General features: G+C 37.0%; 1 protein-coding gene across 13 annotated transcripts in view; it reads left to right on the top strand.

The window, feature by feature from the left end:
* The window catches only part of MARK3 (microtubule affinity regulating kinase 3), a 145,187-nt gene that overhangs the window by 127,785 nt on the left and 2,549 nt on the right, over positions 1-14,853 (top strand). For 3 of the 13 annotated variants that reach the window (XM_043982398.1, XM_043982401.1, XM_043982411.1), the window contains 4 exons: positions 6,848-7,012; positions 7,735-7,992; positions 12,443-12,469; positions 13,872-13,916. In XM_043982398.1, coding sequence (XP_043838333.1) covers positions 6,848-7,012; positions 7,735-7,992; positions 12,443-12,469; positions 13,872-13,916 — 495 coding nt within the window. Of the gene's footprint in view, positions 1-6,847; positions 7,013-7,734; positions 7,993-9,194; positions 10,310-12,442; positions 12,470-13,871; positions 13,917-14,853 lie in introns of those variants that run through there. The other 10 variants (XM_043982406.1, XM_043982404.1, XM_043982403.1 and 7 more) reach the window with 8 other exon arrangements.

Raw genomic sequence — 14,853 nt, 5'->3', positions numbered from 1 at the left:
TCCTTGTTGAGGTAACTAAAGTAATTTAGTAAATTGGTTTGATCATGTAGCCAAACTTCATTAGAGGTATTTCACAAAGCTTGGTCATCTTTCTTTTCAGTGCTCATGGTAAACATAAACAAACAAACAAAAATTCAACAAACAAACAAAAATCTTTTCCCCAAAACCCTTTCTTCTTCCAAACTTCCCCATCCTTGCCTTCATCTTGGGGGGGGGGGCAGGGCAATGAGGGTTAAGTGACTTGCCCAGGGTCACACAGCTAGTAAGTGTCAAGTGTCTGAGGTCACATTTTAACTCAGGTCCTCCTGGCTCCAGGGCCAGTGCTTTATCCATTAGGCCACCTAGCTGCCCCTTGTCCTTGACTCTTTACTTTAACCTGCCTCACATAGCAAACCATTGCCAAATTTTATTGTTTTACCTTCAAAGCTTTCCTATAAAATCCCTTTTCCTCCTTCACCTGGAAGTTCTGGAATTTGGTTATCATGTTTCTAGGAATTTCATTTTTGGATTTTGTTCAGGAGGTGATCAGTAGATTCTTTCAGTTTCTATTTTAACCCTCTGGTTGTAGAATATCAGGGTAGTTTTTCTTGGTAATTTCTTGGAAGGTGATGTCTAATCTCTAATCTTTTTTTTTTTTTTGATGGCTTTCAGGTTGTCCAATAATTTTTATTCTTTCTCCTAGATCTATTTTCCAGGTCAGCTATTTTTCTAGTAAAATATTTCACATTTCCTTCTATTATTTCATTCTTCAGTGAGCTTTTGTACCTCCTTTTCCATTTAACCAATTCTACTTTTTAAGGATTTCTTCTCTTCAGTGAGCTTTGTATATCTTTTTCCATTTGGCCAATTCTACTTCTTAAGGCTTTTTTCTCTTGATTGGATTTTTGTGCCTCTTTTACAATTTGGCCTATTCTTTTGTGACAATTAAAACTAAATGTAGGGGGCAGCTAGCTAGCACTGGCCCTGGATTCAGGAGGACCTGAGTTCAAATCTGGCTTCAGACTCTTGACACTAGCTGTGTGACCCTGGACAAATCACTTAACCCCCATTGCCCCACCCCCCAAAAAAAACCAAAAACCCTAAATGTGTGGTCACCTTATTCCTGTCCCTAGTATAGGGAAAACTAGCTAGGGGTTACTTATAAATTAGAAGCTTTAGCAACAAGTCTTTGGGCATTTAGCATTTATTAAAGAGTAAAGAGAGAACATGTGGAGTTCAGGAAGATAGGGAAGCCTAGCTAGGACCTACAGGAGAGAGAGAAGAAAAAGCTCCTTCACCCATGAGTTCCCAGGCCACCAAGAGAAAGTTCTTCTCCCTGTGAGAACAAAAGTTCCCTGCTGGTCTAGAAGAGAGGTGGTCCCCACACACCACTCCAAGCTAATTGGCTGATAGTATTCAAGTCCATTGATTGACGTGACTTGAAGGTGGTCTTAAGTTAGTTAACTTCCTTTAGTTAGTTAGGAGTTCCTGGGGGGGGGGAGGTTCTGAGTCTACAGCTTCTGAGAAAAATACTCTTGAGGGCCAGGCAGGTGTAGCTTCAATCAAGTCAGCTTTAAGTAGTTTAATCAGCTAAATCAATCACTCACTCAATTCAGTAAATCCAAATCACTTTCCTCCAGGTGGGGCCTTTGGGCGTTGACAAATCCCATTGTTTTCTCACAGTTTTTTAAGGTATTATTTTCTTCAGTAGTGTGTGTGTGTGTGCGTGCGTGTGTGCATGCGCACACGTGCATCCTTTACCAAGCTATTGAGCCTTTTCTCATATTTTCTTGCATCACTGTCATTTATTTTCCCAATTTTTCCTTGGTTTTTAAAATCCTTTTTGAGCTTTTCCAGGAATTCTTTTGGGGGCCTAAAACAAATTCACATTTTACTCTGAGACTTTGGATGCAGCAGTGTTTGCTACTCTTGGCATGTGCTCTGTTCTGTGAACAACTACAGCACTCTTTTCCACCCTAGAACTATGACCAGGGTCACCCATTTTCCTGTGGTTGCTGGTGTGCTAGTGTTCCTTGCCCTGAGATTGGAACCTGGATTCAAGTATGGGTAATGAAACAGAACCCTGACCCCAGTGCCAGCAAAGAGACCCCTATGATCTCCTTCTGACCAGTTGGCCTGAGCTTCTGAGTGAGTTTCAGAAGCCACCACTAATTTAGTCACCTTCAAGACTTGCTGTTTGTTTGCTGGGGCATGGCCTACACTGTACTACACTCCATTCTCACAAGTGTGGTAGATCTTTTCTGCCCACCTTCTAAATTATCTTGGGCAAGATAAATTTTCACCCCATCCTTTTGTGGGTTCTACCACTCCAAAATTTGTTGAGGTATTATTTTAAAAGTTCTTTGGCAGGGAATTTGGAAGCACTCAGAGGAGTCCCTATCTTTTCTCTTCCATCTTGCCTCCTTTTTCTGTTTTGCAACCCAGTCAGTTGGAATGAATTGTTTTCCCTTATTAGCATTCTGTTATAGTCATACATAAAAATTTAACCCTTCAATTTCCCCCTTTTGAGACTATTTATAGCCTCACAATTTTCTAACAATTCCTAAGGCATTATCAGTCTTAGCAGAAATGATAAACAGTTTACGGATTAACAGTTCTATAGCAACCAAAATTATAATAGAGTAAATAAAGAAATCCAATATATCTGTAGCTTTAGGGATGTTGAGTCCTTTGGCAGTCTCTGTGATATGTTCCTTCAAGTATCTGATAAGCACTTCCTATGTGTCTCTCTTATCATCTGTGCATGTACTCTTTGGCTATTCCCCAGGTGACTTTTCTCAACTTGAATCAGGATGCCCCTTACTCTCCTTCAACTATCATCCATGTTCTAGGTTACTACTTGTGAAGATTCTCTAGGCGATGTTACTAAATTCTGCTAATGATAAGACAAGATTTAGTAAGTCTGATAAAATCTAATCAAATTAACCTTGCTGCCACCTGTGCCACCCCCCACCCCCGTGTGTGTGTGTGTGTGTGTGTGTGTGTGTGTGTGAGAGAGAGAGAGAGAGAGAGATTGCAGATTACAGTTTTACCTGCCATGATTAGAGAGATTTGCTATGAAAAGAAGGAAGGAAGTAGTCCTGATAACATCAGGACTGTTCCTCCAGGCCTAATCCTAAGGGCACAGAGTGACAACACAGGTATAACAGGATAAAACATCCTTCTTTCTATTTGATTTTTTTTATTTGCAGGGAAATGAGAGTTAAGTGACTTGCCCAGGGTCACACAGCTAGTAAGTGTCAAGTGTCTGAGGTCGGATTTGAACTCAGGTCCTCCTGAATCCAGCGCCAGTGCTTTATCCACTGTGCCACCTAGCTGCCCCCTTTCTATTTGATTTTAAGAGTCATGGTTAACTTTTTGGAAGAGCCAAATTTGCAACAAAGTTCTACATTTGTTTTGTTTTGTTTAGTGAGGCAATTAGGCCCAGGGTCACACAGCTAGTAAGTGTTAAGTGTCTGAGGTCGGATTTGAACTCAGGTCCTCCTGACTCCAGGGCCGGTGCTCTATCCACTGCACCATCTAGCTTCCCCAAAGTTCTACATTATTGACAGGCTCAGGATTAACCAGATGGGAAGTATTCCCATTCAAAAAGGAAATAATACAGTGGGGAAACTGAGTCAAAAGGATCCTGCTGTTACCTTGTGTGACTGTCCTTTCAGTCTTCCTAGGCATAGACATCCACCTATAGGGTCCACCTACACTCCTGTTGAGTGGCTCTTCACATTTCCCTCAAATGGTAGAGCACTACTGTCTTAATCATAATTCAGACAATTATACCTGAATTCAAAACTCAGAACAATATCATATCAAAAAGGTATTTTGCCTCACATAGAAAGTTTCAGTAATCATAGCTTTAGGACTAGGTACAGGGGCAGCTAGGTGGTGCAGTGGATAGAGCACTGGCCCTGGAGTCAGGAGGACCTGAGTTCAAATCTGGCCTCAGACACTTGACATTTACTAGCTGTGTGACCCTGGGCAAGTCACTTAACCCTCATTGCCCCACCAAAAACAAGAACCCAACCTAATGTTCTTTCCATTAGAGTACATTGTTTCCTGTGTACCATTGTATCTCCCAAAGCACTATTACTTATTTATTAATTTTGATTTATACTAGATGAATGCTAGAAGTGAGAGGCCATACCAGAGATCAAACTATTTTAAAGCAGTAATCATCAAAACTCTCTAATACTGGCTAAGAAATGAGTGGTGGATCAGTGGAATAGATTAGATATACAAAATACAGTAGTAGTAAATGACCTTAATAATTTAGTGTTTGATGAACCCAAAGATCTCAGCTTTGGGAACAAGAACTCAATATTTAACAAAAACTGCTAAGAAAACTAGAAAATAATATGGCAAAAACTATAGGTATAGACCACCATCTTACACTGTATACCAAAAATAAGGCCAAGATGGGTACATGATTTAGACATATAGGCTGATACCATAAGAAAATTAGGAGAGCAAAGGAATAGTTTACTTGTCAGATCTATGGAGAAGGGAAGAATTTATAAGTAAACAAAAGATAAGAGAGCATTACTACATTACATGTGCAATTATGTAAAATATTACTATATTAGTCATTTCGTACAAGAAAACTTGAATAAATGAAAGAAATGAAAAATAACCTGCTTCATTATGTGTTCAGTCAATATTGGTTCTCTCTTTGGAGGTAGATAGGATGGTTTTTTAAAATGTAGAATTGAATCTTTTTAAACAAAGTACAAAATGAAGATTCATGGTTTCATGTAGAATACTTCTTGAATGTTCTGTATGTATAGAAATGGTTTTATTTTGGTGTTTAAGTACAAAATAGGGGGGAGATTTTTTTTAAAGAATCGCTGGCATTTGTGTGAAGTGTCGTTTAGGTGATTTAGAGAAACTTGCAGCTCAAGAGAACAGTCAGAAGGCTACTTATTACAGTAGTACACATGAGGAAAGTGATGAGGCCCTGAACTGAACTGCTGGTTGTGTGAATAGAATGAAGGGGACATATAAGAGATGATGTAGAGAAAGAAATTTTAAGATATGGCAGCTAGATGGATGTATTCAGTGAATGAGTGAGAATGAAGAGTCCAGGATGACATTGAGGTTACAAACCTGGGTGAATAAAAGGATAATAGTATCCCTGACAGTAAAGGGGAGAGGAGGCAGTTGGGAAGAAAGAGGATGAGTTACATTTTAGACATGTTGAGTTTTTATTGTTTAGTGCACTTTCAGTTCAAAATACCCAATAGGCAGTTGGTGATGTTGAATTAGAATACAGTGGGAATAGAGCAGGACTTTGGCAGTCGTCTAGCTAGAGATGATAATTGAGTTCCAGGGGAGCTGATAAGATTATCAAGAAAAGAATATAGAGAGAAACAGAAAGAAGACCCAGGACTTGAATTTGGTTATGTTCTTGCCATTAGTTCAGTAGTTCAGGCCTGTAATTTCATCAATAAATACTTCGGAATTGACACCTATTACAGCCTCCTTGATAATGTGGCTGAAGATTTCCTCATCCTGTACCCATCCTGACCCTCAGGCTGCCCACACCAAACCAATATTCTTGAACCTTTTCGCGTTGTTAGGATCTTTTCCTCATTATGTGGAAGCATCAGAAAATGATTTGAATGTAGGACTGATGACATTGCAAGGGTATTGTTCCTGAGTTATACCTGTGCTGGGAAATCACATTGGTTGCTAATTGTTTTCTTTAGCGGTTCCGTTTTTGTCCAATGAAACCTGGCAGTCTTATAGTCACTTGTGATGTGAACCTTATTGAACATAAATAGCTTGCTTGGTCAGCCTCCTTCTCTATACTTAGTTGGTATCCCATGTCAAACCTCTCAGGAAGTTTGAAGTGTACTAACAGTGCTTTGCATGTAGTAAGCACTGGGGGTTTTTTTATTCATTTATTTCTGCCTCAGACTTCACACTGTGTTCTTGTGCCTAGATGCATTACTTCCTCATTTGTGCCTCTCAAAAGCCTTATCCTGGGGGCAGCTAGGTGGTGCAGTGGATAAAGTGCCCACCCTGGAATTCAGGAGGACCTGAGTTCAAATCTGGCCTCAGACACTTGACACTTAATAGCTGTGTTGACTCTGGGCAAGTCACTTAACCCTCATTGCCCTGCAAAGAAAGGGGAAAAAAGAAAAGGCCTCCTCCCTCTGATTTTCAGTGCCCTCAGTTTTCATTGTGCTGTACTTGGTACCACATCCCTCAGTAAAATATAAGCTAATTTAGAAAAAAGGATCGATTTTATTTTTATCTTTGTTTCTCTAGCACCCTAGCACAGTACCTGGCACATAGTAAACATTTCAGAAATATTTATTTCGATTTTGTTCAGTTGAAAAGGAATTTCTATTCTTTCAGAGTCAAGAGTTCTAAACTATTATTTGTATACACAGGATGTTTTAATGCAAGTAAAATGAAAGTTTAGATGGGGATCCACTGTACCCATAATTTGTTAATCCATTTTATACTGGCATTTTTATATGCTTGCATACATTTCAAGTCTATTAGAGAACAGGGTTGTGATGTCTTATTATAATGGACTTTTAACAAAAATCTCTGGGTGGTTTTTTTTTTATATAATTACATTTGTATGAACATTAGAAATGTGGAAGTAGCTATCTTTTTATACTAATAATCTTTGAAAAATCTTATTTTGTAAAATATTCACCTATGGATTAGCAAAATGCATGAATTTCCCTATGGCAATTGATAAAAGTTTTGGTTCTTTGACAGAAATAAAATGGTTTGGAAAAGAAGGTATTTGCTTTAAACTATAGTTGCTTTTTTTGTCATTGGTCCATCATACTGTTGTTTCTGCCTCTGCCTAAACCCAAACCCCCCCTCACAGCCTGACAGAAATGTTCGCTTATGCAGCTAGTCCTGCCTCAGTTTGTACCACATCTTCTACCTGTATTCGGCTGAGACATCAGAAGTCGATGTCCATGTCAGCCTCTGGGCAGCCCAAGATGATGTTACCTCCAATAGACAGTGAAGGAGATAACTTCAAGGATATGTAAGAAAAAAACCCACAAAATCCTTGTGATACTAATGTGTACCCACTGCTTTAGTTGTGTGCTGTGGATTTTAGAGTCCTAAAGTCTATTATGGCTGTCTATAAAATGTCCTCACCATATTTTTCTTTACATTCTGTCTGGTGATGTCTTTCATATATTACAGTCTCTGTATGTGTTTAAAATGCCTTCTGCATAGTTGTACGGATACAAGGAATTCCTTCACTCCCTTCCTAGTTCTTTTAGCATGTGGAATGGTATTTTTTATGGGCTTTAAAACTTTTCAGTTGCCTATTTTTAAATTCCACCTGTGTGTTCTTCTGTTAGATTATTTTTAATTGGGAAGATTCTCTGCATGTAGGCACATTGTGAGAGGGGAGGCAACAGAAAGAAGTTTTAGTTTAGCCATCCTTTGTCCCAGAAATTCCCTATATTAGTCTTGTCCCTGAAAATCTGTGTGCACGATTCTCCCACATTCCCCTGAAGGTTTGTTTCTTTATAGTGTTCGCTTTACTCCCTCTTCACTTCTGCCCTACTTTTTTCTCCTAATTCTTTTGTAAAATATTCCTCAGTTCTGGACTTTTTTGTTTATAACTGGTTCTTTCCTTTGTGCAAAAAGTTGTGATTTTGTGATTATGACTTTAATTTTATATCCATTAACTATTTGCCACAAAGTTAGGCTGTGTTAGAAGTCAAAATTATTATGATTTTTTTACTTTTGCAGCACTGTTCCTGATCAGAGGACTCCAGTTGCTTCAACACATAGTATCAGCAGTGCAACTACTCCTGATCGAATCCGCTTCCCAAGAGGAACTGTCAGTCGTAGCACTTTCCATGGCCAGCCCCGGGAGCGGCGAACAGCAACTTACAATGGCCCACCGGCATCACCCAGCTTGTCACATGAGGCAGCTCCTCTTTCTCAGACCAGAAGTAGGGGTTCCTCTAATCTTTTTAGCAAATTAACATCAAAACTCACAAGAAGGTAAGTACTTTGGAGTTTGGGGACATATTTTAATTGACCAGGCTTAGAAAAGGTTGCCTTTTCCTCTGTTATGTGAAGCCGCTGTCCAAATGCTTCTCACTTCAACTTGTTTTTCTAGTCAGTATATCTTAAATAATTCATCAACTTATTTAGCTTTTATTACTTTCAGAAATGTGATGATCGATCACATTTTGGAATTAGTAGCCAAAGATTTTTTAATCTATTCATAGTATTAAAGGTTAGCAGATAGGGATGTGTCTGTTATTAAATAAATTTACTTTATAATCCACATGTTCATGTCATTTTCTAAAGTTGAACAGAATAGCTGATCTAGTATGTTTTCAGATGATGCTTAATAATTAATCAGTAATAAAGAAAATAAGGACTGTGTCCTCTCAGAAGTAAAGTGTAAGCTTCCTTTCATGCCTTTGAAGTCCAGTATCATTATAGAAGGATCAAAGGGTTAAAGATGTACAGTGAGGGGGCAGCTAGATGGCGAAGTGGTTAAAGCACTGGCCCTGGATTCAGGAGTACCTGAGTTCAAATCCAGCCTCAGACACTTGACACTTACTAGCTGTGTGACCGTGGGCAAGTCACTTAACCCCCATTGCCTAAAAAAAAAAAAAAAAAAAAAAAAAAAAAAAAAAAAAGATGTACAGTGGCAGAATTCAACTTGATATCAAGAAAACTTGGTTGCAACCAAGGCTATCCAAAAGAATCTATTATTTGCACAGGTTAAATTACCCGTCCCTGGAGGTGCTCAAGCAGAAAATAAACCCTCAGGGATATTTTGGAGAGAATTCCTAATCAGGTATGATTTGGACTATGAACCTCTTCAGTCCTTGCCAGAACTCTAAAATTCCCTGATTCTATGGCTGGGTTCCCTAAGGTTTGAATATTGAAACTGTTTGAAGAATACTAGCCTTATGACTTTGTTTAAAACCCTGTGTATAATACAAACCCTTTATTTTTTATTATTAATTTTTAAAATACATTTTCCTTCCTCCCTTCCCCCCCCCCCCCAAAAGATTCATTGTAATAAAGGATTGTGCTTCATTTTAGTAATGAGAGGTAGAGTTTGTTACAGTGATGTAGCCTGGAGGATACTAGCTCTTTAGGGAAAAATTCAAAATTAGGTTGACGAGGTTATGACCCTTTGCACAAACAGTAAAAATTAGAAGTTTGATCATATCTGCATTTAGGAAATCTGAAAGCCAAAATCACACCTCAAAGGATTCCCCCAGTGAGGTGCTGCTTTGAAACTACATTTGCCTCCTGGTGGGTATATATATTCAAGCTTTTCTATCCACACAGACTTTCCTGTTTGTCTGCTCTTCTAGGCAAGGGTTCATCTCTTGGTCTCTTATATTGCCACTTTGATTTTTATGTGACCTGTGTTGTTTAAGATGTGTGCTGAATCCTTTAATGTCATAGGTCTAGATCGTCAATCCAAAACGTAGGTCATAGGATTCATACTTGGAAGGGACCTTAGATACCATCTAGTCTAACCTCCTCCTTTTATAAATTAAGAAACTGAAATTTCCTCAGCTAGTAAATGTTAAGTATTGTAACCCAAATCTCTTGATTACAACTGTTGATTACAACATTTCTTCCACTATATCCTGTGACACTCACATTAATCTCTTTTTTCTTTAGTTAATATAGCTTACATATGTTAAAGTACCAGTTGGGGAAATTTTTTACATGAGTCATCATTGATTCAAACTTAGGGAAGAGCATTTAGCCTCTTCCTCTTTCTCTGTAACCATAGAGCCAGTTCTGAACCAAAGCATATTTGAGTTATGAGCCAATTTAAACTGCACACAATATTGTGTGTATATAACCATCGTGATAATATCCTGCATCCTGCTCATACCCCTATTTTGTCTTTCCATTGCCTTTTGGGTCACCTGCAATTTTGATTGTTCTGAAATTAGAATGTTACATGAGCCATATTGTATCATTGGAAGAATATTCGTGTTAAAAAGGACAGCTTGGGGGCAGCTAGATGGCTCAGTGGATAGAGTACTAGCCCTGGAGTCAGGAGAACCTGAGTTCAAATCCGGCCTCAGACACTTAACACTTACTAGCTGTGTGACCCTGGGCAAGTCACTTAACCCCAATTGCCTCACTAAAAACAACAAAAAAAGGACAGCTTTTTGCAGCCTAGAATAGCTTAGGGTCATTGATACCACTGCCCAGTTTCCCAAATTCAGTCTAACCCAAATTACTTGTCCTTTCTGATCTTCCTGTTTTGAGAGAAAAATAATTTTTTAAATGCTGTGAGCCACCTGACCTATAAGTCATGCTTATCTTAAGTAATAGTTGGGTTTTTTCTTTTTTTGGATTTTATTTATTTATTTTTTCCGTTACATGTAAAGATAGTTCTCAACTTTTGTTTATACAAGCTTTCCAATTTCAGATTTTTCTCCCTCCCCCCTCCCCTAGACAGCAGGTAATCTGATACAGGGTTTTTTAATTTTTATATACATATATAACATTAAACATATTTCTGCATTAGTCATGTTATAAGAGAAAAATCAAAGCAATGAGGAAAAACTTCAAAATAGAAAAACAATAGCACTAAAAACAAAAGAAATAGTATGGTTCATTCAGCATCTATACTCCACAGCTCTTTTTTTTTTTTCCCCCTGGATTTGGAGATCCTCCATCACGAGTTCCCTGGAACCCATCTGTACCATTGCATTGGTGAGAAGTATATAGTCCATCACAGTAGGTCAACACACAATGTTGATGATACTGTGTACAATGTTCTTCTGGTTCTGCTCATCTCACTCATCATCAGCCCACGCAAGACCCTCCAGGTTTCTCTGAACTCTTCCTGTTCACCGTTTCTTACAGCACAATAGTATTCCATTACATTCATATACCACAACTTGTCCAGCCATTCCCCAATTGGTGGGTATCCCCTCAACTTCCAATTCCTTGCCACCACATAAAGAGCAGCTATAAATATCTTTGTACATGTGGGTCCTTCTCCTTTAAGTAATAGTTTCTTAAAAAATTAGTATCTTAGTGTCTTAGTACTCACAGTGGCTCCAGTGTATAGTATCTATCACTTCTAACTAATAAAAAATAGGCTATTGTATTGTCTGTTTTTCTGTTTTATGAAATTCTTCATTCAGCAAATATTTAATATGTGCACAGGATTCTACAGAATAGAAAAAACTATCCTAACCCTTGTGGCCTGATGGCCTAATAAGTAAAATGAACTTAAGGCACAATGTGTTAAGTAAAAATAAGAGACACAAAGGGCTCTGGAAAGAAAATTTCATAGTACTTTTAGTTTGTATTGTTAATTTCTGAAATGTCACTGATCCTGAATGACTAAAAAGCAAGATAACCCAAAAAGGAAATTACAATTGTAATAAAAATCTGACCCTCCAAGGTACTTTTCAGCTCTGAAGTTGTGACCAGGTTTTTTTGTTTTGTTTTTGTTTTTGTTTTTTTGAGTGATTGAAATGTGGTATCAGTGTAATAAATATACACTGATATATATATATGTATAAATAATTTTTAAATATGTCATAGCCCATTTTCTAATAATTTATTGTCTCAATATTAATAAATAAATCAATTTTAGAGCTAAAAAACTGAATTGGTTTTGAAAATACATCACTCAAGGGCAGCTAGGTGGCACAGTGGATAAAACACTGGTCCTGGATTCAGGAGGACCTGAGTTCAAATTTGGCTTCAGACACTTGACACTTACTAGCTATGTGACCCTGGGCAAGTCACTTAACCCTCATTGCCCACAAAAAAGCAAAAAAAGGAAAGAAAAGAAAATATATCACACTCCCTTACCTTAGAGTAGTGATAAGATTTCACATAATAAAAAGACATAAATTTTATTTACTTGATTTTTGAGTATTTGTTTAGTTGTAAATGTATTTTTATTTAGTGGCAACATTTTCAGATTTTTTTGTAATTTCAGATTTTAACATGGGATGCTTGTCATTTGGATACTCTAAAGAAATTTGAGAAATATTATTTGTTTATGAGTATATCACAAATGACTGACTTAATCTGCTAAAAAAAAAACCCACCCTTTTCTTTCTTAACGTAACTTAAATTTTCAAGAACGGTATTTTCTATAGCTATGAAGATTTTAAATAATTTAATTCAATAAGCAATTATACAAAAATTTGTTTTTTACTTCTGACATTTCCCCAAAAAAATTCATATTTTTCTGCTTCAAGGCAAATTCAGTCTTTTTTCACTTTAAAATCTCAAATTAAAAAGTCTCATATTCAATTAAACCTATTACTGACTCATTTTTCAGCCAACATCTTGAAACAGTTTCATTCTATGTTAGTAAAGCGAACTTTGTTTTATTTGGTTTTTGTTGTCTCTAATTGACTGGATATTTTTCATTTTAGTTTGTACAAATCATCTTGGTTAATTTTCCTTTTGGCTTAATTTCTTTTAGAAACATGTCATTCAGGTTTATCAAAAGGTAGGACTTTATATTTCCATCCCCATCCCCAAATGGCTTCTGCAATTAACCTCAGGTTTGGCTTTATAGCCCTGGTTTCTCTTAAAACTAAAATTTCTGCTGAGAACTAAATACTTGTTTCTTTTTTTTTTTTTTAATATATGGAAAGAAGCATATGAACTCTTTCCAAAATGTAAGGGCCTGTGGCACCCATATAACAAGAGGCTAAGCATGCTCTATGCATTTTCTTTCTTTTGTAGAATGATTAGCATCTGAATAATTTGGTCTTTTTACTAATACACTTAGCATGCTTCTTTTTGGAGAATGAAATGTTCAGTAACATTAACGAACTATTGCTATGTAGCCATTAGCATGCCAAAGATGAGTGACATTTGTGTTAATCACAATTTCTCTTTCTCTGTTTAGAGGGTTTTGTTAACAGAAAAACTTGAAAATCAGAATGATGATGAAATTGGCCATATTCCTACACTAGAAACAGACCCAAAATTCAAAAAATGCTAGACAGAAAAAACTGCATAACATCAACATTTAAGATATTTTGGGGTTGAACATTTTGATTACTTGATTTTATCAACAAAAGTAGTAGGCTCTATCTAGTGGATGGGGATCAAGAAGTTTCAGTTATGATCCAAGTTCCTGTTATGCTGCTCAGATATTTCTACCTCAATTTCCTCATCCATTAAATGAGGTTAATTCTATACTTTACCCTTTTTTCCAATCCCAAGACATGTAGTATATGTAGATCACTTAAGCTGCTGTGAGATGATCATTACATGTTGTTATTGTTAAGTAACTAAAAACCATTGTGATTTGACTAAAACTACTTTTTATTCAGTTAATTTAAGTATGTTTTAGTGACATCCACTGAAATGTGAAATAACAATTTCATTAAAGGTAACAGTCAAAGGAGAGAGAAACATTGGGGGTAACAGTATTACACTCTGTCTCGTAAAAGGTTAGAATGATGTTTCTGATGTATATAAAACAATAGGTTCACTGAATGAACCTAGTATGAAGTTTATTTTATAGCACTGTGGGATGTCTGCTTTATTAATACTAAAAATAAGGCAGAATCAACACATTAGCATTCATACTTTCAAATGTACACTTCTGCTAAGAATGTTTATTTGTGTATATATATATATTTTCGTGTGTATCATTGGTCATCGGTCCTACAAGTATATTGTTAGATAGCCACTTGAAATGATAACTAATCATTATGGAAATAATGGAATGGAAAAGGGATAAGAATTTGGAAAAATACTACTTATAATTATAAATCTGTTATCTCTTACTTTTTAAAAAATAATTTCTTAAGTGTCATATGTAGGTAGTTATGCACTAGTATAAGATTTCTCTTCTCTTTCCCACTTCCCTGTGCTTCTGCATTCTTTTCCTTGAGGCTCCCAACTGAATATGAGAGGAACGGGAGATATGAGGGCTCAAGGTGAGGGGAATCCTTTTTATTTAAAATTTTACTTAATTACTGCATTTGTGTAGAGGAGATAATTCATTACTTGAATTTTGTGTGCCACATTAATAAAATATTAATACATGTTTGATATAGTCACGATTTTGAGTCTTTTAGCTTTAGTCAAAGCATGTGCTTGCTGTTGCTATCTCAGAATACAAAGTGTACTTATTTCTAGTGAGATTTTGATTACTTTAATCAACCACATGGGGGTGCTGATTTGATATGACACCTATCCATCACTTTAACATAGCTAATGAAGCTCCAGAAACCCTCCCTGATAATTTGTGTGTGTGTGTGTGTGTGTGTGTGTGTGTGTGTGTGTGTGTGTGAGGCAGTTAGGGTTAAGTGACTTGCCCAAGGTCACACAGCTAGTAAGTGTCAAGTGTCTGAGGCCGGATTTGAACTCAGGAACTCCTGAATCCAGGGCCAGTGCTTTATCCACTGCGCCACCTAGCCGCCCCCTGATAATTTAATATATAATAGTATGCCTTAGTTTGTTTTAAATAGGTAATTTGTTATAAGAATATAAGATTTGGGGCAGGTAGGTGGCGCAGGGGATAAAGCACTGGCCCTGGATTCAGGAGTTCCTGAGTTCAAATCCGGCCTCAGACACTTGACACTTACTAGCTGTGTGACCCTGGGCAAGTCACTTTAACCTCCATAGCCCCACAAAAAAAAAAAAGAATATAAGAGTTAAGGGAAGAAATATACTGTTAATGGAACTTTACTACCTGTGTATTTTTTTTTAAATGTCGTTGAATGTATACAGATAGGCAGCATTACATAAATTCCTATATGGGTCATTGATTTCTACACTGCTAGAACTGGGCAGCATTTTCTAATTATATTAGTAGTAGGGAGTATAATGAGGCGATAAGAGAGAACAAAGATTTAATGAATACTTATTCTG

This window comes from Dromiciops gliroides, chromosome 2 (assembly GCF_019393635.1).
Source record: "Dromiciops gliroides isolate mDroGli1 chromosome 2, mDroGli1.pri, whole genome shotgun sequence".
In the NCBI taxonomy this organism is placed as follows: domain Eukaryota; kingdom Metazoa; phylum Chordata; class Mammalia; order Microbiotheria; family Microbiotheriidae; genus Dromiciops; species Dromiciops gliroides.
Note: the sequence above shows the minus strand (reverse complement) of the source record. Positions and strands in the feature narration are given on the sequence as shown.